This window comes from Lissotriton vulgaris, chromosome 1_2, assembly GCF_964263255.1.
Source record: "Lissotriton vulgaris chromosome 1_2, aLisVul1.2, whole genome shotgun sequence".
In the NCBI taxonomy this organism is placed as follows: Eukaryota; Metazoa; Chordata; class Amphibia; order Caudata; family Salamandridae; genus Lissotriton; species Lissotriton vulgaris.
Window position 1 is genome coordinate 284,217,370 of NC_141686.1, and position 25,417 is coordinate 284,242,786.

Genomic DNA, 25,417 nt, shown 5'->3' on the forward strand with positions numbered 1-25,417 from the left:
ATATCGTTGCTGCAACATCTCTGTGAGTTAAATCACAAGGTGTCACCTTCTAAACTCCAATATTGTTGTCAAGAAGTAACCTATCTAGGTCACTTATTGTCAAAGGAGGGAAGGAGATTGACCCCAGAGAGAATTGCAGCGATTGCGCGAATGGCTGTGCCACAAACCCAGAGAGATGTGCGTGCCTTTCTAGGTATCACGTCGTACTGCAGGCAGTGGATTCCTAATTTTTCATTGCTAGCGAAACCATTGGTGGCTCTTACGTGCAAGGATGTTTCAACTCCTTTACCATGGACGGCAGAATGTCAGAAAAGTTTTTCTGAATTACGTGATTCATTGTGCTCGGCTCCTGTGTTAGGTACCCCTGATTACAGCAAGCCGTTCACGTTATATGTTCACGAGAGGGAAGGTTGTGCGTTGAGTGTCTTAACGCAACCTTTTGGTGGTAAGCAACGTCCATGTGCATATTTTTCCTCGACCTTAGACCCAGTAGCTAGAGCATTGCCGAGTTGTTTGAGAGCAACTGCGGCAGCTGCGGTCTCCATCCGACAATCAGCAGGATTGGTCATGGATAATATGCTTACGGTGATGGTTCCGCATGCAGTCGATACTCTTTTGAATCGAACAAAAACTCAGCACTTGACGAGTGCGAGGTTATCTGGGTACGAATTGACGCTCTTGGCAAGCCATATTCAGATAAAACGTTGTAATGTCCTAAATCCGGCAACCTTGTTACCGATTAGTGCAGAGTCAGATGAAGTAGCAGAACATGACTGCTACTTGCGTACAGAGGAGGAAACAAAAGGTCGAGTGGACCTTAAAAACACCCCATTGGAAGACCCTGACGGCACCCTGTATGTGGATGGGTCATGTTTTAAATTGCCGAATGGTGATGTGACTACTGCTTATGCTGTTGTGACGTTGAATACTGTTGTTGAGACTGCGAGATTGAATCAGAATTCTGCCCAAGCTGCAGAGCTGATTGCTCTTACTAGAGCATGTATATTAGCAAAAGGTAAACGTGTGAATGTGTACACCGATAGCCAGTATGCTTTCGGTGTAGCGCATAGCTTTGGACGGTTGTGGCGAGAGCGTGGTTTCTTCACGTCGCATGGCACGAAAATACAGCATGGCCAGCTCGTGAACGATCTTTTGGATGCATTGACTTTGCCTGCTCAAGTTGCAATTGTTAAGTGTAGTGCGCATCGTAAAGTGACGGATGATGTTGGTCGTGGTAATGCGTTTGCAGACGAGATTGCTAAGGAGACTGCCCGGAACCTTAGCACTCGAATGTATGTGACGAGTTCGGTTAGGTGGCCTACAGAATCAAGTATGTGTGAGGATACCATAGAGAGTGTGAAAGCAATACAGAATGAGGCCACTGACACTGAAAAGATGAAATGGAAAGAAAGTACGGGAAGGTTGGATGCGAATGGTTGCTGGATCGATTTGTCAGATCAGAAAAGATGGATGTTGCCTGATGCGTATATACTGGCCGTTGTGACAATGGCACACGGGTCAGCACATATTAGCGCGAAAGGTATTTGCAAGTTGTTGGCTGCTGTGTGGAAGAATGATGGCATTACGAAGTGCGCTGAACGCTTGGTGAAGAATTGTATGGTGTGTATAATGTACAATCCTGGCAAAGGAACCCCAACTCCCCCTGGCAGTTTTGCTCCTCCTTCGTATCCCTTTGAGGTGATCCAATTGGACTTCATCCATATGGAGCGATGCAATAACCTGAAATACGTTTTGGTTGTGGTTTGCGCATTCTCCCGATGGATCGAGGCCTATCCCCTCAAAGATAATACTGCTTTGTCTACTGCGAAAATCCTACTGAAGGAATACTTTCCTCGGTATGGAATGCCTAGAGTCGTGTGGTCAGATAACGGAAGTGAGTTTGTTGGAAGTGTGATGAAGAGTGTGTGTAAGGGCCTTGGAATTAATCAAAAATTCCATAGCGCCAATCATCCCCAGTCAGCAGGATTGGTTGAAGGTTACAATGGTACCCTTAAACTAAAACTAGCGAAGATTCAGGCTACGACTGGACTTTCGTGGCCTGACGCTTTGCCTCTAGCATTACTGTCAACTAGGGCGACTGTACACTCCCGACTAGGGCTTAGTCCCTATGAAATAGTGTTCGGCCGTCCTGCGAATGTGTGGGGGGTTCCTAGGCCAGGAATATTCGTTGATCTTGAGTATCCGATGTTGATTGACTACTTACATGACTTGACTGCTAAACTGAGATTAATTCATCAACAGGTTTACGACGCCTTGCCGACGCAGACGGAGGGTCCAGGCCACCAGCTCCAGCCCGGTGATTGGGTAGTCACCCGTAACTTCTCACGCAAGAAGAATCTGGACCCCCGTTTTGTTGGACCTTACCAGGTGCTCCTGGCCACGAGGACTGCCGTTCGTCTTGAGGGGCGGAAGAATTGGGTACATGCTACCCATTGTAAACGAGTCCCTATTCCTTTGCCGGCAGACCCGTGGGTGAGGAAAGGCATTGCGTCAACAGAAGCAGAGACATTGCCGGCGTTTGTACCTTTTAGCGACGCACAGCTGGTTGGTGAACACTCAGCGCAGCAGAAAGCCACTGTTGGAACATTGTCAGCAAAGGACTCAAGATCAAATCAACCAATTGATCAACAGGACGCTGTCTCTTCAACGGATCCTTTGTTCGACGAGCAGACACGTCCCGGGAAACATCGATATTCTTTGCGTTCTCATACTAAGGACAAATAAATTTTTTCCTTGTTTTGCTGAAACTGATAACTGCAATATCCTCGTTTCCCCTGATCAACTTTGAACAATTCGTATCATTGAGAATTGTTTGGTACATGTATTAAGATTTTTTCTTGTATCTTTTTCCTTCCACAGCTGAAATTTTGTGCTAAATAAAATACATATTGTGTATTGAGGGCCGTAGGGCCGCGCGCGTACTTCCTTCTGGACAGTAGGTCTTGACGCTAGGTTAAAGGCCGTCGGTTCCTAGGAACTCCTGGGAATTGACTATTGCTGCACAGAACGAAGTGCGTCAAGAAACGTTGCGGACGGTCGTAGGGAAATGGCATTTTCGAAGCTGAACGATTTGGAAGGAGCTCAGGCGTACAGAGTCAAACTGCAGAAACTCAGTCGTACTAAATGTGTTGTATTCCAATTGTTCGTACTGTTTTTAACTGCTTCTGCATTCTTGGCGGGTGGGGTGTATTATGCTATGTCTTACTTCTTACTTGCTACCCCTACTCCTACTTCTTACCCTAACCTTACTTTTACTGCTACTACTGCTTCTCCCCATTCCTTTCATATTTTACCGGAACACGAACAGGCTAGACGTGTGGAATTCCGCAACAATTCCTTTATCCAGCTCCTCCACCAGCATCAGTTAGTGGTTAACACTACTAATTGTTGGGTGTGTGGGTTGATGCCACATACTACGGGTAAGGGAATTCCATATCTGGTACTGCCGTATAGTTCCCAAGGGTCAGCTCGAGCATACCAAACAATGCTTCGAAGCGCACTAGGTTTCCACCCCTCTCCAGAACGTTCCCCCAAACCTGGTCCTACCTCGTATCAGTGGGTGCTATCGATGGCCATACAGGATTTGGAAGATGAGATCCATGATGCTTTTCTCATCCCTAAGGAAGAGGTACAGGCCTATAGGGTCCTAAGTAGAGGGGAATATAGTATGTTCACTAATGAAAAGCAGCTTAAAAGCTCGTCTCCAATATGGGTCGTACCCCACACTGGTAATTTTTGTCTTGTGGGTCGTGGTTCGCAAGCCTCACTTGGAGTAAGTGCTTGCACTGAAAGTTACCTTCTGTCAATGTCCCCGACCCCTGTGTTTCTGGCTGCCAAGGGTACGTACTTCATCTGTCATGATCGTGCATATACATGGTTGCCCTCAGACTTCATGGGCTCATGTTTTGTTGCAAATCTGTTGCCTCCGACGTTCACTGTAGATGCCGATTACCACAAGACTAGAGTTGTACGAGGCGTAATTAGCGAAGAGGATACTGCCGGTCAAGAGGCAGGAGACTTTTTCAAGGGTTTCCTCCCGTTTTGGGGACCTATGGTTAATAGTAGGAACCTGAGACATTTGACTCGAGTGGTAGAATCGACAGCTAACATTACTGCCAGTGCCCTTGGTAATATCACCACAGAACTTCAGGCGGAGAGACTTATGACGTTGCAAAACCGTATGGTTTTAGATGTCGTTTTGGCAGATCGCGGTGGGGTATGTAAAGTGATCCATTCGAGCTGTTGCATTTTCATACCTGATAATGCTCCTACTGTCTATCAAGCCATCTCGAAGTTGCATAAGATCTCCGAATCCATACACGTGGATGTAGGGGATTGGACGTTACTCGGTTGGTTTTGGGGCCTGATGTCAACTTGGGGTTGGAAGATTCTGATGATCATCGGGGTTGTGGTAGTGTTCCTGTTCACGTGTTGCCTTTGTGTGCAGTGTGGTCCTGCCTTATGTGGCCTCTGTGCTACAACGTGTATGAGACAACCACCTGTTACCAAGGGGACTCGGTCGGACAGAGCTATGCTACAACGACATCTTGATGGTCTGATGAATATCGAATATGATTCCGACTAGTGCTTGCCTACATGAGGGCAAAAGGAGCGTCTGAGGTTCCGTGACCATTGTAAGTGGTGTTTTTGACTCGCACGAATATGGTCGAGTCTAGTATCTATGAACCGCAAATGACGAGTTTAGTAAGTGTGCGCAGTTTCGCTGTGCTAACTTAAACCGTTCGTTTGTTACGTGGGCTTCTCATCTGTACCCACGGGTTCCATCTTAGATACGGCATCCATTTTGTCTCTTGCCCTCAAGTAGTCAGCGAACGGACGCTGTCCGTTTCGCGACCCTGGGACTCCCAAGATATTTGCGGAAGACACATGTCCTTTGAAAGTGTCTTTATGACGAGGGGGTTGCTACTGTAAGGCAGATGGCGCCGCTCGAGGCTCATCTTGCCGCACGGACTTATTGTCTCAGCCGTGCATCTCATTAGGCACGTCCCTTTGATGCTTGTATCTCGTGCTTCCCGACACCTCCCCTTTTACACCCTTTCCGATCTCCCCACTGTCTCCGTCTTCCTCTGCACCTGTCTTCGTTCCTGTTTCGATCTACTTTACTGCTGATTGGAATTTGCTAATGGTGGGAAGATGGGTTTTTACAGTTGGGAACCGCCAAATGTTTCCGCACTTATGTTCCGGACCTTGTATGTTTCAAAGCGACCAAAGCGACCCCTCTGGGAGCTAGATGTGGGAACTGAGTTGTAAACCTTTGTGTTCAATGTTAGCCTATGGGTAAAAACTGTATAAAAGGAGCGATCCACAAAACCAATTTGAAGCAGTCTCCCCAAGTTGCACGTGTTGTACTTGTCGTGACTTCTGTGTTCCCTGCAGTAAATAAACCTTGACTCTTTGACGCCGAAGGAAGTGTCCCGTGTCTCTGTGACTTGTACGCCGGAGCAGGTTACCCACGAAGGTTTCAGGTGTTGTGCCCTGGCACCGCTGGGTCCAAAAGAACCCAGTCCTTCAGAGGCTCTGTTGTAAGACTACTGTATGAGAGCATTCTGAGAGGCTTTGTTGTAAGTCCACTGTATGAGAGCATTCTGGAAGGCTGTGTTGTAAGACCACTGCATGAGAGCATTCTGGGAGGCTGTGTTGTAAGACCACTGTATGAGAGCATTCTGGGAGGCTTTGTTGTAAGACCACTGTATGAGAGCATTCTGGGAATCTGTGTTGTAAGACAACTGTATGAGAGCACTCTGGGAGGCTGTGTTGTAAGACCACTGCATGAGAGCATTGTGGGAGTCTGAGTTGTAAGACCACTGTATGAGAGCATTCTGGGAGGCTGTGTTGTAAGACCACTGCATGAGAGCATTGTGGGAGTCTGAGTTGTAAGACCACTGTATGAGAGCATTCTGGGTGAGTCCCCACACAGTGGGACATGTGAACAATGTAAAAAAGAAGACTACCAAGACAAAGGTAAATTGTGTCAATCAATTTATTATGAAAAACGAAAAGGATTAGCATTAACAAACGCTTAACTCTACACCCATAGCACACATATTTATTAGAAAAGATCTGATATTAAGGTGCTACAACACATCATGTGGCTTTCAATGCCCTTTTTATACTTCATTGCCGGGTGAAAAGGACAGTTGCCCAGTTGCAAGTGGTTTCTACTGGAGGTGGTGTACGACCTTCTGGACATCGAGCAAACTGACTTGTGTGAGTTTCTCAGATTTGTAGTGCTGATTACTGGTGCCAAATATTAAAATGTACAATCCAAAATCCATAAGCCACCAGTGGACTCGGTAATACCACTTGTAACAAGTCAACTGGAACCTCCATCAGGATTCAGTAACAGATATGCAACTTTCTGGTCCAGCTTTTCTAGCCTTTTTGTTTGGATCAGGAGTTTGATATTTTATTATCTTAACACATGTAAGCTCACAAAATGCAGTCTGAACACTTGTACTTCACAGTATACCAATTGACCCTCAAACCATCCTTTCACTACTGATTATTTCAGGATCTTCAGTATCAAATGGAGTTATGGGCCCTGAGTGGGGACCTCATTTCCAGCAGAATTGTGCAAAGCACCATTGCTCCTCGACTTCAGAAAAGAGCTCAGACCCTACTTTTTAATCAGCACCTTATAACTATATAACGTCTCGGTTACTGAACCCATCCACAGAGCGCGCCCAACCCTCCACCCCTTCTAGTAATATGTATTATGGCCAACCTCAACAAGAGCAACATGGATCCCAACAACTCTACTGCATGTCTCATACCCTGCAAACTCATGCAAGCCCCTCCAACCTATACTCCTATCCTATCCCATCCAGCCCCCTCCCCACCCAGCCCCCTCCACGGCAACTCTGCATCCTCTCTGCCACTTATCTTGCAAGATAGCTACATGCTCTCCTTCATATGGTCTATTCCCCCGCTTGTCTACATTCCCCAAGTGCTTAATTTGAGCAGGTGTTTTACAGTGCGCGGCACTGGCGCTTAATTGTCAAAACCGGCACTTGTGACTGTCTCGCACAAGGTGGCACTGTCTGGCTAATTTAGAGATGACCACCACAACAGTTGATTATTAAGTCAATATACATAAAAAAATATACTACTACATGCCGCCCAAGCCATTCTTATAGCTTTGGGGGCCTGAAATAGCCCGAATTGTCACACTTATATGAGTGTTTTGGGTAGTAGCTGTGTTGTTATTATCATTGGCAGCATTGTAGGGGCAGTGGGCGGTGCAAGCTGCCCTGGCCTCCTAACGAGAGCCCTGCGACTAATTTTTTAAATAAATTAAGCACTGCATTCCCCTCCCTCTTTTTGGCTTATTTCCCCGCCTCTGTATCACTTTTTGTTCAGTGACCGCCCTCTCCTCGCCATATCTCAGTGAAACCCAGATCTCTTTCCCATCGGTAGCTCTCCTTAGCCCACCCACACTGCCGTCACCACCCTGCACTCTGCTGTCCCATGGACCCTCCCATTTCACTCCTGCTTCCCACCCCTTATGCAATAATGCTTCAGTGGTGAACCTTCCTTCGCCCAACCCCCACCGCTTGTATCCACCCTCACTGGACAGTGCTCATTACTCTGTAGCAATGTTCTCTATATACAAATACAAAAACAAACATAGATTCAGGCATATATAAACACATTATTAATTCACTTTGGGGCATTGCTTTTCTTAATTTGACATTTCCTATCACCTCTCTGGGCAGTTTTAATCAAGTGTTCATCTTCCACTAATGGTAGCTTTGAGTACTATCCAAACAAGTTTAATAATGCAGACATATCCCTAAAAACTGCTGCAATGGGAGGAACTACCAAGACGAGACATGAACAGCTAATTATTCAGGGTCCACTTGTGCTTGCATCTGTATGTTCTGCATGACGTCATCAGAGGAACTACCATTGACATTTTAGAACTGCCATTGTTGTTGATGACAGCAAAGAGGGAGTGCAAAGAGTGTTGTACAAGAGCACAATGTTTCAACTAGGCAGGCCCAAGCAGCCGGGCATCGCCAAGGAGTGCTGCCTGAAATTTATCCGGAACTTTCTTGAGAAGGAACAATAAGATACCAATAGGCCTTGTGGCCATTTTAAAACGTGTCATGCCTTCTGTGTCAACGCTTGTAATGAAACTCAATTAGAATGGCTATTCTTCGTTCTTTGCCTCTTCTTTCTTATTGGGTTCGAGAAGGTCCAGTTCATCCTCTAGTGGTTGCGCTTGTTGTTTTTCTTTAACAGCTGCTTTGGCATTCCAGTCCTTTAGCTCTTCTTCCTTCTTCGCCTTTAGTTTCGAATTAGATTTAACTATGTCTGGCTCATCTGCTGGTGGCTGATCAATATCCTTCTCCTTTACAGCTTCGTTGACTTCCTCATCCATTTGCTCTTGTTCCTTCTTCTTCTCTTTGTCATAGGGTTTGAGAACATCTGGCACAGCATTTAGTGGTAGAGTTGGTTGCTTCCGATCTACAGCTTCGTTGACTTCCTCATCCATTTGCTCTTGTTCCTTCTTCTTCTCTTTGTCATAGGGTTTGAGAACATCTGGCACAGCATTTAGTGGTAGAGTTGGTTGCTTCCGTTCTACAGCTTTGTTGACTTCCTCATCCATTGGCTCTTGTTCCTTCTTCTCCTCTTTGTCATTGGGTTTGAGAACATCCGGCTGGTCATCCCCTTTCACCACTGTAGGCGGAGAGGCAATGTTCTTAGGTGTCTCACTATTGGTGTCCCTACCCTTGACTGCAGAGAGAAGAAATACATAGTTATTGCACACACCACCTTAGGAAAGGAATTTCTAAAGCACTTAATTGGATAAAACAATGATTTAGCAAATTGCAGATTTGGTGTTTTCATGAGTAGATAAACATAAAATGGATAACATTATACAGTGGTCATTCAATCAATCAAAGATGCAGTCTTAAAATCAATCAATATGCCTTAGTACATGCAAATATACAGAATGTTCCAGGCAGAGATGTAAAGTTGTTATATTTTGACACTCAAGTAAGTTAGAATTTCTACCAAAACTATGGCCAGATGTGTGAAGCATTTTAACTGATTGCGTGTATGCAACCATTAAAATGCTTTTTTTTATATGCTAATCTCATTTTAGGCACAATTAAATATTTTCGGATCCTAGAATTTTATTCCAAATGGACGCTGATTTGGTGGATGGAAGGGGCGTGTTGTAGACATTCCTTCCAAATATCCAGGGGCAGATTTACAAGCCCCTTGCGCCGCTTTTACGCCGCCGTTGCGTCACTTTTGTGTGCAAGGAACGGCGCACAAGATGCGCCATGGTGCGGGGTATTTACAACGTGATGCATCTCCCAGATGCGTCACGTTGTAAAGCCCTGCGCCAGAAGAGGCGTACCATCGCAGGGGGGAGGCGTTCCGGCGCAGGAATGCCTCCCAAAAGTGGCTAGTGAAATGTACAAGATTTCACTCAGTAACTTTTGGGCCCAAGTTGCGTCAAAACCCTGCGACTGCTTGGAGCAGGCGTAAGGATTGACGCAGCATTGTGCACATAGGGCCCCCTGATCATTGCTGGAGCTGTGTCGCGCTTGCGACACAACTCTAGCAATGCGCCACTTTTACAGCACAGATGCGTGACGCATCTGTGCCGTTTTTGCCTCTCATGGTGCGCCGCATTTACAAAGCGGCGCATCAAGGGTGGCGGAGCTTCGGCGCACAATTACTGCGCATCCCTGCCGATATGCAGGGATGAGCCAGTAATTGCAAATCTGCCCCCAATCGATATCATATATTTCAATATTGTTTTGAACGAAATCCAGTTGGAAACATTCATATTTTACCAATCACCTAAGAGAAGGGATCCCAATTGGTCCTATCCTTTGTGAGTTAAAAAAGAATGTCTGTTGAGGTGTAGGTTGTGGTCCATGGGCCCACTGCCGACTCTCAAATGAACCATTAAACACAACCCGGTTTTCTTCAGGGAGAGGCAAGGACGTGTCAAAATGGCTCATGCAGTGTATGCAGAACGGAGCACGGAGCTCCACCCTTCTCATCCACTGGTCATATTTATCAGCCATTCCTTGATTATAGCTATCATTCATGACTTATGTTTTGTTGTTACACCTCAGCATATTTCCATTTCAGTGGTGTAACCGTAAGATGAGTCCACATAGTACCAGACAAGGCCTTGGTTTGTTTCCTGTATATTGTTCAGCTATTTGCTTACATAACATTTTGACATCACATGTAAGCCGTGGTGGCCGACATGGATAGGGGCTGGTGAGCCAGGGGGCTGTAAAAAAATAACAATAAAAGGAAAAAACATACCTTATCCCTACCACGTCTCTCCTCCATCAGGACTCGGGAACCAGGAAGCACCCAGGCTGCCCTGACCAATCACAACACTGCAAAGCAGCATTGTGATTGGTCTAAGCGTCATGGTTCTACGCTCATCCAGGAATAGGGAGCCTGGGCATGTTCTCCATGCAGGCTGTAATGCAGTCTGTGTTGAGAACATGCAAAGTGCGCATGACTGTTTGGCTGACCCGAGAGGGCCGGCCAAACAGTCATGTGCACTCAGGAGTGGGCAAACCACTCCTCCCCTGCCCTGTCATCGGGACAGCCCCGCTCGCCCCAACCGTAGGAACAAATAAAAAGATAATAACTTTCAGTTATTATATTAGTTACTGCGTGTATGGAAGGGACTGTTTCATATCTTTTATTCTTGAGATGAGAGCGGTCCAAAGAGCGTTCAGCATTTTACTTATCATTGTTTTCTCTGAAATCTGCCTGGTCACAAAAAACACTATCCGATCTGGAGAAATCTTCCTCATCACAGGAAGGGATCAGTGGTTCCAGGAGAGATTCCTAACCACATAGAGGACAAACTGAGCATTCCCGATCACAGAGGGGAGAAGCTCATGTGGAGGAGAGGAACACCCTTTACAACGCAGTCTAACCCACGTAGTGCCTTCACAATGCAGGCGCTATATCAAACGCATCGTTACCACACTTTCATTTAGCTACAAGTCGTTGCAATGACTTGTTTTAGGGAACGTGTTGTTGGACTGGTGATGGATTTTAAGTCCAATACCTTCCCTACTGTTACACAGACTAGAATAGGAATAGTAAATCATACTATTCCAAAGTCCAGGAACCTTTATATTCCCCAATAGACAAGCTGATCAACAGGGCTTTTGGTTGTATTGAACATAGTATGGATTGTGGATCTAAAATCTTTCAATAATCAATAAATAAAAAGATAAACACAGCAGTGAATGGCTGTCTTGGAATGGTATTTTGTATAATAATTAATTGCTGTACTAACATAAGATGGTTGACAAGTTGCTCCTAAATTAGCTGGCCACCTTGCAACAGTAAAACAATGATACTCCATGGACAATACCCTTCAAGATGGCTGCCCGGTTTGGACTCACTGGCCACGTGAGATGTGCCAAGTGTCGCATTGTAAAGGCATGCATGGGAAATGCATCCATGGTTCAATCATACAACCATGGAGGAGCATTTTCTTTAGCAAAGTGGTCCCCTTTCTCTCGAGAAGCCTGTCAGAAGGAACCTTTCTGTCCCCCAAATAGCTGATCGACAGGGCTTTTGGTTGTATTGTACATAGTATGGATCTGAAATCTTAAGGGAAATTCTCTTTACATTGTGGAGCCAGAAACTTTTAGCCAATATCAATATCGGTTACCTGTTGGCCCTTTGCTCTGTAAAACTTTAACCCGCTTGTTACTAAATAATTTCAATACATACTCTCCCTCTCCGGCAATCTGCTAATCTCTCTGCCTGCATGACGAAAGTTGCCAGATAGATGAAAACCAACTGCCTTAAGCTCAACACAGAAAAGACAGAAGTAGTAACCTTCAGCAGAGACACCTCGCTCTGGCACTCTGCCTGGTGGCCTAAAAAACCCGCATCTATGCTATCAAATGCCCTTGTGGGAAAGTTTATGTTGGCCAAACCGAGCGTAAAATAAAAACACGTATCACTAAACATAAAAGCAATATCCGTCAGTCTAACATGAAATCATCCCTAGCTAACCATTGGATAGAAGCAAGACACCAGATATCCCAACTCAAATTCACGGTTCTGGAAATTCTCCCACAGCGCCCTGACGTGGATCCACTGAAACAAAGACTACGATCAGAATTCCACTGGATTAAAAAACTGAATTCGACACATCCTTTTGGGATGAATGACCGTGTTGAACATTCATGTTTTCTTTAAATGACCAGCAGCATTGTTGTTTCTGACCTATTCAGTCCGTTTATTTTGCAATATGTTTCATTTGCTCTATTTTTGCATATTTTATTATCATGTTTTTTGATATTATTGTTTACGTTCGATACCCTCTTCCCTATGAAGCATTCACACTCATATCACGTGATTAGAGTCTTCTGACTACACACGTCTCTCTATACTCCACTCCTATTGGGCTCTCTCTGTTCCATTCCCGTATTGGTGGTTTTGCCGATCACATGACCCCGTGTTAAATACTCCCCGCACTTTCCACTACACACCGAGGTTTACCGAGACTCGTTCAAGGTGACGGTTATTGCCGCTATTCCGTAAGTTTTTGTGATATTGTTGCCTGGGACTGTTTTGTACACACTCGTAACTTGTAAAGAGCACTGGGTTTCTTACTATATCCTTCTGAAGTTACACATCTGTTTGTTTTGCACCGCCGTTTTTCCAGTAATTCACGAATCGACCTTTCCACCTTTCAGACACTGCTAATTACTCTTTCTGCATTCCGGTTTCTCCATTTTTTCACGTTTTCGTCTACTATCTTACCTAGACATTATGACATTTGTGGCAGCATCTAATTCTTGGTCCTGTCTTATCCCTTGTTCACAGACCCCTGACGAAGGGTCGAGGTTTATGACCCGAAATGCATTGGGTGATGATAAATGCAAGCTAACTGTTAAAATGGCGACATAAGGAGCACATTATGTTCGCAAGGAAACGAGTATGAAATATTCGTATGTACCAATGAATGAAGAATTGGTCGTAAAAAACAAACTAATAAAGAAAAATCTGTGAAGAAGCATTATTGTTTCGTGTATAACTGAGTGCGTGAACTCGAGGATCGTTGATTCTATCCCCACCACTACCTTGTTGTAATAAGGCACGGCCAGACTACGTGTGACGTTCACGCACCACCACTATCTGATGAACTTTTAGAAAAACTTTGAATACTGAGTGCATAGGGATTACACTGTTTCTCTAAAAAACCCGGACCCACGCTCCTCCCAGCAACCCACAAAAAGAAGCTTGAATAGAACGTAAAAGAACCGGTAACCAACTCACTATGACCGGCCAAGAGAACACAGTCTCTGTCTTCTGCTTCCACACACTCCCTTCCTAAACACAAACTTGAAATTGCAGACTTTATTGAGTCCCAGAATCTCAATTCGCCCTTTCTCACAGAAAACCAGGCAGACCCTTCAGCTATCCCTGATTTCTGTGTAGCAGTGCTTTCTGGCTATTCAGTACACAGACCATGGTAGACCTCTTAAATGAGGGTGTAGACTCACTCTGATCTTCTTCAATGACTTCAGGGCATCCTTTGAGACAATCCCCTCACGAGACTGCAAAGCTTTTCCTTTTAACCTGAAAATAACCAACAACATTTCCTACAAAGGCATGATACTCATCGCACTCCTGTCCCCAAAGGTAACTTCCTCAGCGACATAAGTTCTCTTCGAGAGGCCAATGCCTGTGAAAAAGATGTTCATATATTAGGCGATTTTAAATTTCACCTCTAGGCCTCAGCAGACAAACGTACCCTAGCCCTTCTAGACACCATGGGGTATATTATCAAGGGATTTATCTCCGCTTTTTTGGCTTTAAAAGCCAAGAAAGCGGAGATAAAATTATCTCCCTATCAGCAACAGGGTGCTAACACGCAAATTCACATGTTAGCACCCTTTTTCTCTACGCTTCTCTAATGATATGCAAAGGGGGCGTTCCAGAGAAAAATAATATGGGAAATGTTGTTAAGCGAAATTTCTCCTATTATCAAGGATTTTGCTAACCCTGTTAGTGATAAAAAAAAGCAGTGCTAACCGCGGTTAGCACTGCTTTTTTTACACCTGGTATTTTCCTGACTTAGCCATGATATCCTATGGAAGGTGGATATCATGGCTAAGTTTGTGAGCCCCTATCATCAAGCTAACACCAAACTTTGAGAGATTATCGTTGGTTTTCCAGTGATAATCTCTCAATTGGCAGTTAGCGCAAGGATTTTTATCACTACTGAGATAAACCTTGCTAATAGCAAGTTATCTCTGCGATAATTTCCGGCGATGCTTAGCGTTAAAAAATTCGTTGCTAAGCATCGTTAGCGGTAAATATCGCTAAACGTTGGTAATATGCCCCCAAGTATGTTAGGATTGAGTCAAACAATTCACAAACCCACGCACGTTGCTGGACATACTTTAGATGATCTCTTCCCCAACTGCTCCTTTATCGACATCAAGGAGTTCCTACCCTTAAGTTGGACAGACCACCACGCCATCATAATGGAACTTAATGCTCCGCAACTTCACTATCCGAATTCAGGGAATAACCACTCTTCTCAATATCGCTCATGGAAGAACATTGATAACAACCTGCTAACCAGCAACTGATCCAATCAAAAACCATCTGCCAGATGATACTAAACAAGCCTCTCAACTTTTCAAAAACTGGCTAAACTCTGCTGCAAACAAGTTAGCTCCTTAGAAAAGACCTCTAACAATAGGAGAATCCAGTCAGCCCCTTGGCTCTCTGAGGCTCTAAGAGTTGAAAAACAAAATTGTAGAAGACTGGAAAGACTTTGGCAGGCACAATATGATGCAGCTCCCCCTTTACAAGATCACTGTGTCTAAATAGAAAAAACTACTAATCAAGAAAAAGAGTAATTAATATACTGAGTTAATGGATGGAGCCAAAGAGTTCACCAAAGAGCTCTTTTAGGTGGTAACCAAACTTACAACATGCTCTAGTAATGCAGTGAGTAGTACTCCCAAGACATCTCTGGTGCATTAGTGCTTAGCTCCCAGTATAAAGTGGAACAAACCTCTTCTAAATTCAAGGTATCTACCTCCTCTGTTGCTAGGGCACATAGCTCTCAGACCAACTCCACTCAATCCCCTTTCTCAGAATTCTCTCCGGGAACCGGAGATCAGATAACCAATATGAATAATCTAGTCATGTCCTCCTTTGGTTCTTAAACAGGCCCCTGAAATCTTAGGCATCAGTCTATCAGCCATTTTTAATTCCATGTTTAATACTGGAGTCTTCCCTTCGCTTTGGAAAAAGGCCTCTGCACCACCTCTTTTAAAGAAACACAACCCGAACCCAGCAGAACCTAACAATTACCGCCCGATCTTACGCCTCCCACTTCCTGCTAATATAGTGGAGAAAGTTATGAATACTCAGTTAGCCTACTATCTACAAGACAATCAACTTCTTGATGAGACTCAATGTGGCTTCAGGTCAGGGCATAGTACCGAAATGGCCTTGATCAAAGCCACTGAGGAAATCAGGGCAGTACTGGATGGCGGGGCAGTGGCAGCACTCATCCTCCTCCTTGATTTGTCAGTAGCATTCAACACTGTCGACCACAAGCTGATGATCAGCCATTTGAGTAACTTAGGGATTAAAGAAAAAGCTCTAACCTTACTCACATCCTTTCTTTCAGAAAGACAATAATCAGTGGCCTTGGGCCTTTATGAATCCACTCCCTTCACGCTTCCACGTTGGGTCCCGCAGGGTTCATTAATCACCCCTACACTATTTAATATTAACATCACAGAATTGGCCAATCTGATCAGATCCTTCGACCTGTTTTTAACTTCCTATTCTGACGACACTCAAATCGTCCTGTCAGCCTCCAACAATGGCACCGAAATCACCGCTCACTTCCATGACTGCATGCTGGCTGTCAGTTCTTGGATGAGTAAGTACTGCCTGACATAAACTCAGGTAAAGCGGTGGAGGTTCTGTTTGGAAACATCTCCCCAGCATTGTCCCCCGCCTATGGGCCGAATGAACTGGGCCCTCTACCTATCCTGGAGACCAAGGGTAAAAACTTAGGAGTGTTAATTGATGAAAAATTAAACTTAGGGTAGCAGGTCAACAGTAAAACCTCCTCTAGTTTTTATCTACTCAAATCAACTAAAAAAAATCCTGACCTACATTCCTCTCCACACCAAGAACCCATAATCACAATCTTAGTCTTATCTAAGCTAGACTATTGTAATGGCTTTACTTGAATATGTAGGAAAAGCCTCTTAACAAACTTCAGACTGTGCGGAACGCAGCAGCCAGGCTTCTCCTAGGCATTTGCAAAGCCAATCTGTGGCTAAGGAAATTTAGGAATGGCACTGGCTTACGGTAAGAGGCTGCATCAAATTTAAGACCCTATGTGTCACCTTAAAGCAGTGGTTCCCAAAGTGTGCACGGCGGCACCCCGGTGCGCGGTGATTAGGAGCCAGGGGCGCCGCGCCACCGCACAGGATGTGGGTTGCGGAAATTGCAGCCGCAATTTCTCCCCCTCCTTTGTGCTGCCAGGTCACGCAATCCTCGCACTCTGCATCTCAATGAGTGATTGATGGAGAAAGCCTTTAATTCTCACACATGGCAGACGTTGCCCCAGTGCACGCATCTCCTGTGTTTTCTTCTCGCTCCTATATGGTGATTGCTTATTGCGCTCATCAGCCCCAGCGTCTTACCTGCTCCTGCTGCCCCAGTGGCGAGCTGCTCAATACTGTACTAGGGGACTCTGTAATTACTGCTAATGGGCCCAGATGAGTGGTCACTCCTAAGGCTTAGGGTTCCCTTAGCCTTCCTTACAGGAGGTGATCCTGAACTATCGCAGGTGCAGATGACCTTTGACCCTTGGTAGGTGACCTCGAACAGATTCTCAAAGTGCTTCTTTATATGTCCTCTAGAGCTCGGCCCAGGACGAGGCCTATGCCCTGATGCAGCCGCACTCTGCCAGCTTCTGTCTTTGCCTCACTCCTCGTTGAGCACTTGTGACTGCTGCATGTTGGAGAGTGTGGTGTGTTGTCTTTCATTTTCGTGTTCCTGCTCTGCTCCCTCGAGGACGTCCTCCTGTGACGCCTTTGTGCGGCCTCGTCGTCCTACAAATATGGTCCTGGGCGAGGGCCTCAATCCTTGCCACATAAATTCCTCCCAGTCTCCACTCTTTCATGTAGGCACACTGCGCACCGCGGAACACACACAGCTTCATATATAGTGCTGTATGAAGCACTTACTGGTTATACGTCTTCAGAGGCTATTTATGAATTTATGGTGATGTGAAAAACCTCTTGCACCATGCTCTTTGTAATTTTACTACGTCATCTGATTCAATGCTCCCCAAAAGCAGCACAAGGCCCCCTACCAAGTATTTTTTTGCAGTTTTATATAGAGCAAACTCCAGTGGTGTCACTAGGTGGGTGCGGGGGGTGCGGACTGCACCGGGTGACACCCTCACATGGGGTGACACCATCTGGTTACGCTGTGTATGTAACACAGCTCTGCAGCCTCGCCTCTGCTGTGTGTATGTTTAAACTTATCCTCAGCGGCGCTCGCACGATTTGAAAGCACATTTCATGTGTTTATTTGACTCGCTCATACACGCATATTCACAACACAATATAGTCTTGCTTGTGAACTCTAATTATGTAAACCGACAAGAAGGAAGAGTGTGCGGCCGTATCCGGTGATATGGAAGAAGTCACTTTTCAAGTGACGGCCAGTAAGAGTCAGCCTTTTGTTTTTCTCAGATCGGTAAGTTATTTAACCTGTCATTAAGATCTACAGCCCTTGGAACCGGTAGAAAAAGTTTTTGCGAAAAAGTGATGGTATATGCCATAAACTGTAAAGAAAGCATCATATAATAATGGTATCTAACGGTGCTATTATGCTCACTAAGAAAGTTGAACATTGCAGAGAAGTTTTGCTTTTCTTCGTTTTTAATTTTATTTTCAGGAAGAACCGAAATACATTAATGCGACTTTATTTCAGTCACTTTGAGAAAAGCCGAGAACTGTGAGGGAGAAACCATGAGGGGGGTGGAGAAGGCGACGAAGAAAGGGTTAAAAGAGCAGCAGGCGGGGGATGGGGTGCAGGCAGAGAGGGAGGGATGGTGCAGGCAGAGATGGAGATGGTGCAGGCAGAGGGTGAGATGGTGCAGGCTGAGGGGAGATGGTGCAGGCGAAGGGGAGAGGGTGCAGGCAGAGGGAGAGATGGTGCAGGCAGAGAGGGAGGGATGGTGCAGGCAGAGATGGAGATGGTGCAGGCAGAGGGTGAGATGGTGCAGGCTGAGGGGAGATGGTGCAGGCGAAGGGGAGAGGGTGCAGGCAGAGGGAGAGATGGTGCAGGCAGAGAGAGAGATGGTGCAGACGGGGGGGAGATGGTGTGGACAAAGGGAGAGATGGTGAAGGCGGAGGGGAGATGGTGCAGACAGAGGGAGAGATGGTGCAGGCAGAGGGAGAGATGGTGCAGGCAGAGGGGAGATAGTGTGGACAAAGGGAGAGATGGTGCAGGCAGAGGGGAGATGGTGCAGGCAGAGTGTGAGATGGTGCAGGCAGAGGGATAGATGGTGCAGGCAGGGCATGAGATGGTGCAGGCGGAGGGGAGATGGTGCAGACAGAGAAAGAGATGTTGCAGGCGGAGGGGAGATGGTGCAGGCAGAGGGAGAGATGGTGCAGGCAGAGGGAGAGATGGTGCAGGTGGAGGGGAGATGGTGCAGGCAGAGGGAGAGATGGTGCAGGCAGAGGGAGAGATGGTGCAGGCAGAGGAGAGATGGTGCAGGCGGAGGGGAGATGGTGTGGACACAGGGAGAGATGGTGCAACCAGAGGGGAGATGGTGCAGGCAGAGGGGAGATGGTGCAGGCAGAGGGTGAGATGGTGTAGGCTGAGGGAAAGATGGTGCAGGCAGGGGGTGAAATGGTGCAGGCAGAGGGGACATGGTGCAGGCAGAGGGTGATTTGGTCCATCCGGTAAATTGTGAGGGGGTGACACCATGAGTTACCCGCACCGGGTGACACCAACCCTAGTGACGCCACTGGCAAACTCCACCCGAAGGCATCAGAGCGCTTTACATTAGCACCAGTTGTGTTACAGACAGACACATTCATTTTTAGGCATTAGGTGATTTGCCCAGAATCACACGGTGTTGCGCATCCCTGACGAGACTCGAACCCTGTTCCCCAACTTTCAAATCAGCCGCTCTAGTCGTTTAACCACATCCTCTCCTGGTGACCCGTGAAATGAATGTCTGATGGTGAAACTTGTGTCCGTCACCACTGTTCGGGTGTCTCAATGCTATTTCATACCACCTTGAGCCTATGACTAGGGGCCAGATGTAGGTGGCCGTTTGAGGCCATTTACCGAGCGGTAACGGCCGATTTTTGCCGTTACCGATCGGTAAATGGGTGACAGGTATGTAGGGGGCATTATTTTACAGAATCGTTAAAATTACCGATTCGGTAATTTTACCGATTCGGTAAAATAGAAAATTTGGTCATTTTACCGATTCTGAGGCACCCAGATGTAGGTGGGACTCTTCAGAGTCCCAGAGGCCTTACCGAATCGGTATTTTACCATCAAATCCAATTTGATGGTAAAATACCGATTCCGGTGTGCATGCACATGTGTGCATGTACACCTATGCCAATGTGACAGGCAGACCTGCCCTTAGGGCATGTATGCCTGCCACATGGCACCCGAGCCTGTTATGGGGGTGCCAGAGGGTGTCAAAGTGACATCCCCTGCACCCTTGTGAAAATCGGTATTTACTGATTCGGTAAATACCAAATCGGTAATGCCCATTCATTCCTATGGGCTTCAAAGGCCATAGGAATGAATGGGCATTACCGATTCGGTATTTACCGAATCGGTAAATACCGAATTCTTCCGAATCGGTATTCCAGCACATCTGGAATACCTACATATCAACCCCTTAGATTTACCGATTTTTAATTACCGAATCGGTAAAATTTGGTAATTAAAAATCGGTAAATCTATTTTACCTACAGCTAGCCCTAGATGTTTAGACTCCGGTGAGAGAAAGCACCCCCAGGACAGTGTAAAGTATTAGGATGGGAGCTGAGCAGGGCAGGGTCCTGGGGGTCTCTGGTGTGTTAGTTTATTTTATTTAGCCCTTCCTTGGAGATAGCTCATCCCCTCCGCCTCACCCCCCCTCGCAAGTGGAGGATTGTTTTTGAGCGCCATGAGACACCTGCAGGTCTCTGACAGAAAAACATTTACTGAGAGACACGTCCTTCATTCATGGTGAAACGGGAATCAGCAAGTGACATTTTTCCTTGAAGACAAACAACTCTTTCAGACATGGGCATATCATTTATTCTTCCACGACGATTTACTTAAAAACTTTAAAACTCATATTATTATTTTTCGTTAGAAACTTTATGATGAGACTGAAACAACTATAATAAGTCTCTTTGGAGTTACCTCAAAGACAGTGAAGTGACTGCTACAGAGTTAAGATTTTTTTTTCATCCTGAGACTGAAGGCAAAAATGGAGAGCCCGATAGGGACCCATCTTGACACCTGCTTTTTAGGACTGCACCGGCAGGACCATGCCCACTTAAAACACTGGGTAGATGGTATCTGGTGAGCCATCATGGGTTCATCAGAGCCCACCCCACGTAAACTTCTTGTAACGCCACAGAGCTCCTTGAGCCTTTCTCTAGCCTGGTTACTTTTAGTGGGAGTGCTTTATGCTACTCTATGGTGGAGTTGTATGCATTGAGATGTACTTTATAAGATCTTTGTGATTGCAAATAAAGTTTTATGACAGTGATGGCTACTCTCTGAATCCTTCATCACGTCTAGGCTTGATTCTTCATGTAGACCAGTGGTTCCCAAAGGGTGCGCCGCGGCACCCTCGTGGGTAAAACAAATGGTGGGGAGCCACGGCCAACTGCCAATTAGGTCAAGGGAGCCACAGGTCAAAAAAGTTTGGGAACAACTGCCTTAAAGGCTCTACATGACACCGGCCCTCAATTTCTCAGACAGACCTTGAAATGGTACTCCCTCGACAGACCCCTTCACTCTGCAGGGGCAAACATTATGCTGCTATCCAGAATCCAAAAGGTGAACTGGGGTGACAGAAGCTTTACGTCAGGATCCATCAAACTCTGGAATAGTCTACCCAGCCGCATAAGAGCCCTGCATACTCTAATCTCCTTTAGGACGGAGCTCAAAACCTGGGTATTTATGAACTAGGTTGTTTCTCTCTTGCTCAGGAAAGCTAGGGCCGAGACTCCTTTTGTATATGTGCACTCAATACATTGTTATAACATAACATAACAGAAGAAGATCTTTAAATGGCTACTCACCCACACTCCCAGAACGGTCACTGAAGCCTTCATCACCAGCAATCGGGACTACGGCAAAGCTCTCTGTGCTGGAATCTATGCTCAATTGACCAGAAGACTCCAGACCATACAAAACTCAGTGGCCAGCCTCGCCCTCAACCTCCCTTCCCTCCCTCACATCACCCCACACCTCAGAGAGCTCCACTGGCTCCCAGTCCACCAACGAGCTCTCTTCTAACCCCTCACACACACATACAAAGCCTTGAACAACATTGGCCCCACATACCTCAACAACCCCATAAACTTCGACAAACTTTCCAGACACCTCCGCTCAGCTGGAGTCTGACTCGCGCCCACCACCTGCATTCCAGAATCAGACCCGGCAGTTGTGCCTTCTCTTGCCTCGCTTCTAAAACCTGGAGTGATGTGCCCACCAGAGCTTGAATTCTGCAAGAAGCTTAAGGCCTGGCTCTTCACCTCGCCCTGATCCTGGGTCTGCCCTGACGGCTCCTGTTTCAGCACCAGGATACACTCCTGGATGAGTTGTGCGCCATAACATAACATAACATAACATAACATAACATAACATAACATAACATAACATAACATAACATAACATAACATAACATAACATAACATAACAATAACCATAACCATGGCAATAACAGAACATAACAATAACAATAACATTACAATAACAATAACAATAACAATAACATTACAATAACATAACAATAACAGACGTAACACAATACATGCACACTAATGAAAGCCTTTCCTGATCACATATGGGCCCTACTGATGTGGACAGGGCTTCCTGTTCTTATTGTGCAACACTTGGGCACCTCCTACTAGTAGCCACAGTGTGACCCTCCATGAAAAGGTGTCACACGTCTCCTTAAGATGATCACAGTTAGGAGGAATAACCACAAATTGCAGAAGAAACCTCCTTTGCAATGTGGATTGCTCTTGGTTGAATATGAAGCATGCTAGAAGGGCTGGGAAGCAAGACGACAAAGCGACTCTGAAGCCAGCAGGGTAAGCCCCTCGCCCTCATGTCTGCTGATGCCGATGGCCACGCCAGCACCCGCGTGGATGCAAGGCCGCTCTCCTGGGAGCTCTGTCTGAGGATGTAACCCCCATTCACAGAGGAGTTCCAGAGGACTCTCAGACTCCTCTTGGTAATAGAGGGGACCCTGTCATCTAGAGGATTCTTCCTGATCATACCCGGATCAAAAGACCCACCTGAACCTTCAAGGTCATCCCCAGCATCATACTTCCAACAATGGATACAGGCTCCAGATTACAGGTGGTCAGACGAGTCAGGTAGGCTGCAGCCTGCACCTTTCAAGGGCAGGCATGCAACACCGGGTTACCGCAAATGTGAGAAGATAGACTGATAGGCAGTGCTTAATTTGAGCCAGTGGTTTCTGGTGCTCGGCAGCGGCACTTGTGAACACTGACCCTTGTGACATCTGCCACAAGATGGCATTGCCTGGCTAATTTAGAGGTGACCACAACAACAGTTAAATATTAATTCAATATACATTAAAAATGACAATTACCTGCTGCCCAAGAAATTCTTATAGCTTGGGGCGGGGTAGTGGGGAGGGGGTTGAAATTGTCTGAATTGTCACACTTGTGGCAGTGTGATGGTTAGTAGTTGTTTTGTTGCTAAAGTTGACATCAGGTCAGGGGCAATAGGTGGTGCAAGCTGCAGTGGCCTCCTGTCGGTGCCCTGACACTTTTTTTTTTTTTTTTTTTACAAATCAAGCACTGCTGACAGGAGACCACACTAGTGGTAGAGCTATACTGCTGAAACTTGATAGCACATCTGAGTCTATATTTCTGTCCCTGGGCCAAATGTGCATTTATTTATTTGTTTACAGTTCGTATAAAGTGCATCACTCATTCCAACGGTATATCACAGAGCAAGCATCGCTTTCTAGCATTTCTTGAGGCATATGGCAGCATCTTTATGTCCTAAACGTCCATGTTTTTTACATTTTTCTGAACTCAAGGCGATCTTTGATGAGATGTAGGTCTACAGGTAGTTTGTTCACTGTAGAGCTGCCTGATATGAAAATGGGTAGTCTCCTGCTCTGACTTTCTTTATTGGCCTTGATTTTGCCAATGTACGATTACGGGATCTCTGCTTGCGTGAAGGCAAATCAAATTCTACTCTGTCTTGCAGAATTATAGGGCCAGTTTTATGCAATGCTTTGTGCGCATGTCACAGTAACCTGAACCTTGCTCTTTGACGCATCGTCAGCCAATGTAAAGTCTCCTGACAGTCGATGCCGAACTGAATCTGTCCGTACTGCAGAGTAATCTGGCCGCTGCATTCTGAGTAGCCTGTAGTTATGAAAAGAGATAGCCAGACATGCCTACAAATAAGGCATTCCCATAGTCCAGTCTACTTGTTATGAGAGCCTGAACTGTGGTTTTTCTCCATATTGTCAGGAATCCACCCAAAAGTCTCCTTAGTAATTTAAAAATGGCAAAACATTTGCCACAAGTGACGTTTACTTGTTCTAGCATATATAATGAATTATCTACAGGGACTCCTAGATTTTTCGATCCCTTCTTGGGCTCTGGTGCGTTCCCAATGGGGTCGGTCACCATTCAGAGTCTCGGATCAGATTAGCCCTCCCCAAAAGTTGGATCTCTGACTTCTCGGCATTCAGTTTGAGACAATGCTCGTTCATCCAGTTTGCGCTCTCTGATTAACAATCACCACTCTGTCTCTGGTGTCCTTGTGTCTGTCTGCTATAGCTATCATCAACTGTGTAAGAGCAGATGTCAAATCCCCATTTTTTCACAATCCTAGCCAGCGTGGAAACAAACACATTAAATAGTGTTGGGCTCAACGATGAACCCTGTGGGACTCCGCATTTGACTGGTTTTGGGCATGATGTAAAAGGGCCCAGCCGTACTGTCTGAGTTCTGTTTCTAAAAAGGAGCTATACCGTTTCAGAGTTTTCAAGTGACGTCCACTTTCGTGTCGTTTTCCCCTCAGAGGGCTGTGTGACACGGTATCGAATGACGCTGACAAGTCCAGTAGGATCATGGCAGCTGGTTTGCTAGATCCACCAGTAACCTGATGTTGTCAAACACAGCTAAGAGTGTGGTCTCTGTGCTGTTCTCAGCTCTGAAGCCTGTTCGAGAGGGGTCTAAAAGATCGTTACTCTCCTGAAAAGAGATCAGTTGTTTGTTGACCAATTTCTCCAAACTTCTAGACATATAAGGAAGCTGAGAGATTGCCTGATGATTTGAAAGAATGGAAACATCCACGCCAGCTTTTTTTGACCAGGGGGAATACCACTGCTTGTTTCCACAAATCAGGTGCACTGCTTGGTCTAATGATTGATTGACTATCTGTGTTAGGTCAGGGCAGAGCAGGGTTGCCAATCGAGAATAAATAAAACGAGTACCTGGGCACGTGTACGCGGGTGATCCTGTAGAAACTGAAATAGGTTGCACCTGTATTCCTTGAAAAGTTGTAACCTCATAAAGTGAAGCTGCATTCACTAAAATATTTAGTCAGAATGAATGGAAGATAGAAGAGAACCATACCCCAGTCTCTGGATAAGTTTTTCAGTTTATTGGCTGGCTGGGGGCGCTGAATAAGAGCTTTAGAGAGAGAAGGTGAGGCTGACATCTTGGCAGCAAGAGGGGATGTTACATTCACTTCTGCCTTTACTCCGGATCGGTGTTCTTTAGAACCTGGAAATACATAAACGCATCATTCGGCATTCTGCACACAGCCCTATCCTTGACAAGCAAGCCTGCAATCCCTTTACAAAACCCTGACTCTAATTTGAATATGTGACATTACAACGACCGCGGTACGTTACATCCCAGTTATTAAAACGCAAGTCATTACAACGACTTGCGCTGGAGGGCGCTGGACTGAGGAACAGTATGATTTACTATTCCAACTCCAACCTACATAACAGTAGGGAAGGTGTTGGAATAGTAAATCATGCTATTCCTTAGTGCATAGCGCCTTCTCCTACTTCGCTCCTAATGCCTGGAACGAC

At 45.8% G+C, this 25,417-nt stretch overlaps 1 protein-coding gene across 5 annotated transcripts in view; it reads right to left on the bottom strand.

Moving 5' to 3' along the window:
- Window positions 1–6,008: 6,008 nt before the first annotated feature.
- Window positions 6,009–25,417, bottom strand: part of LOC147736502 (Golgi membrane protein 1-like) — a 173,902-nt gene continuing 154,493 nt past the window's right edge. For 2 of the 5 annotated variants that reach the window (XM_086953239.1, XM_086953237.1), the window contains 2 exons: window positions 24,951–25,100; window positions 6,009–8,781 (listed from right to left, as the gene is read on the bottom strand). In XM_086953239.1, the coding sequence (XP_086809365.1) occupies window positions 8,195–8,781; window positions 24,951–25,100 (737 nt within the window). In that variant the 3' untranslated portion in view covers window positions 6,009–8,194. The remainder of the gene's footprint in view (window positions 8,782–24,950; window positions 25,101–25,417) is intronic. The other 3 variants (XM_086953241.1, XM_086953240.1, XM_086953238.1) reach the window with 2 other exon arrangements.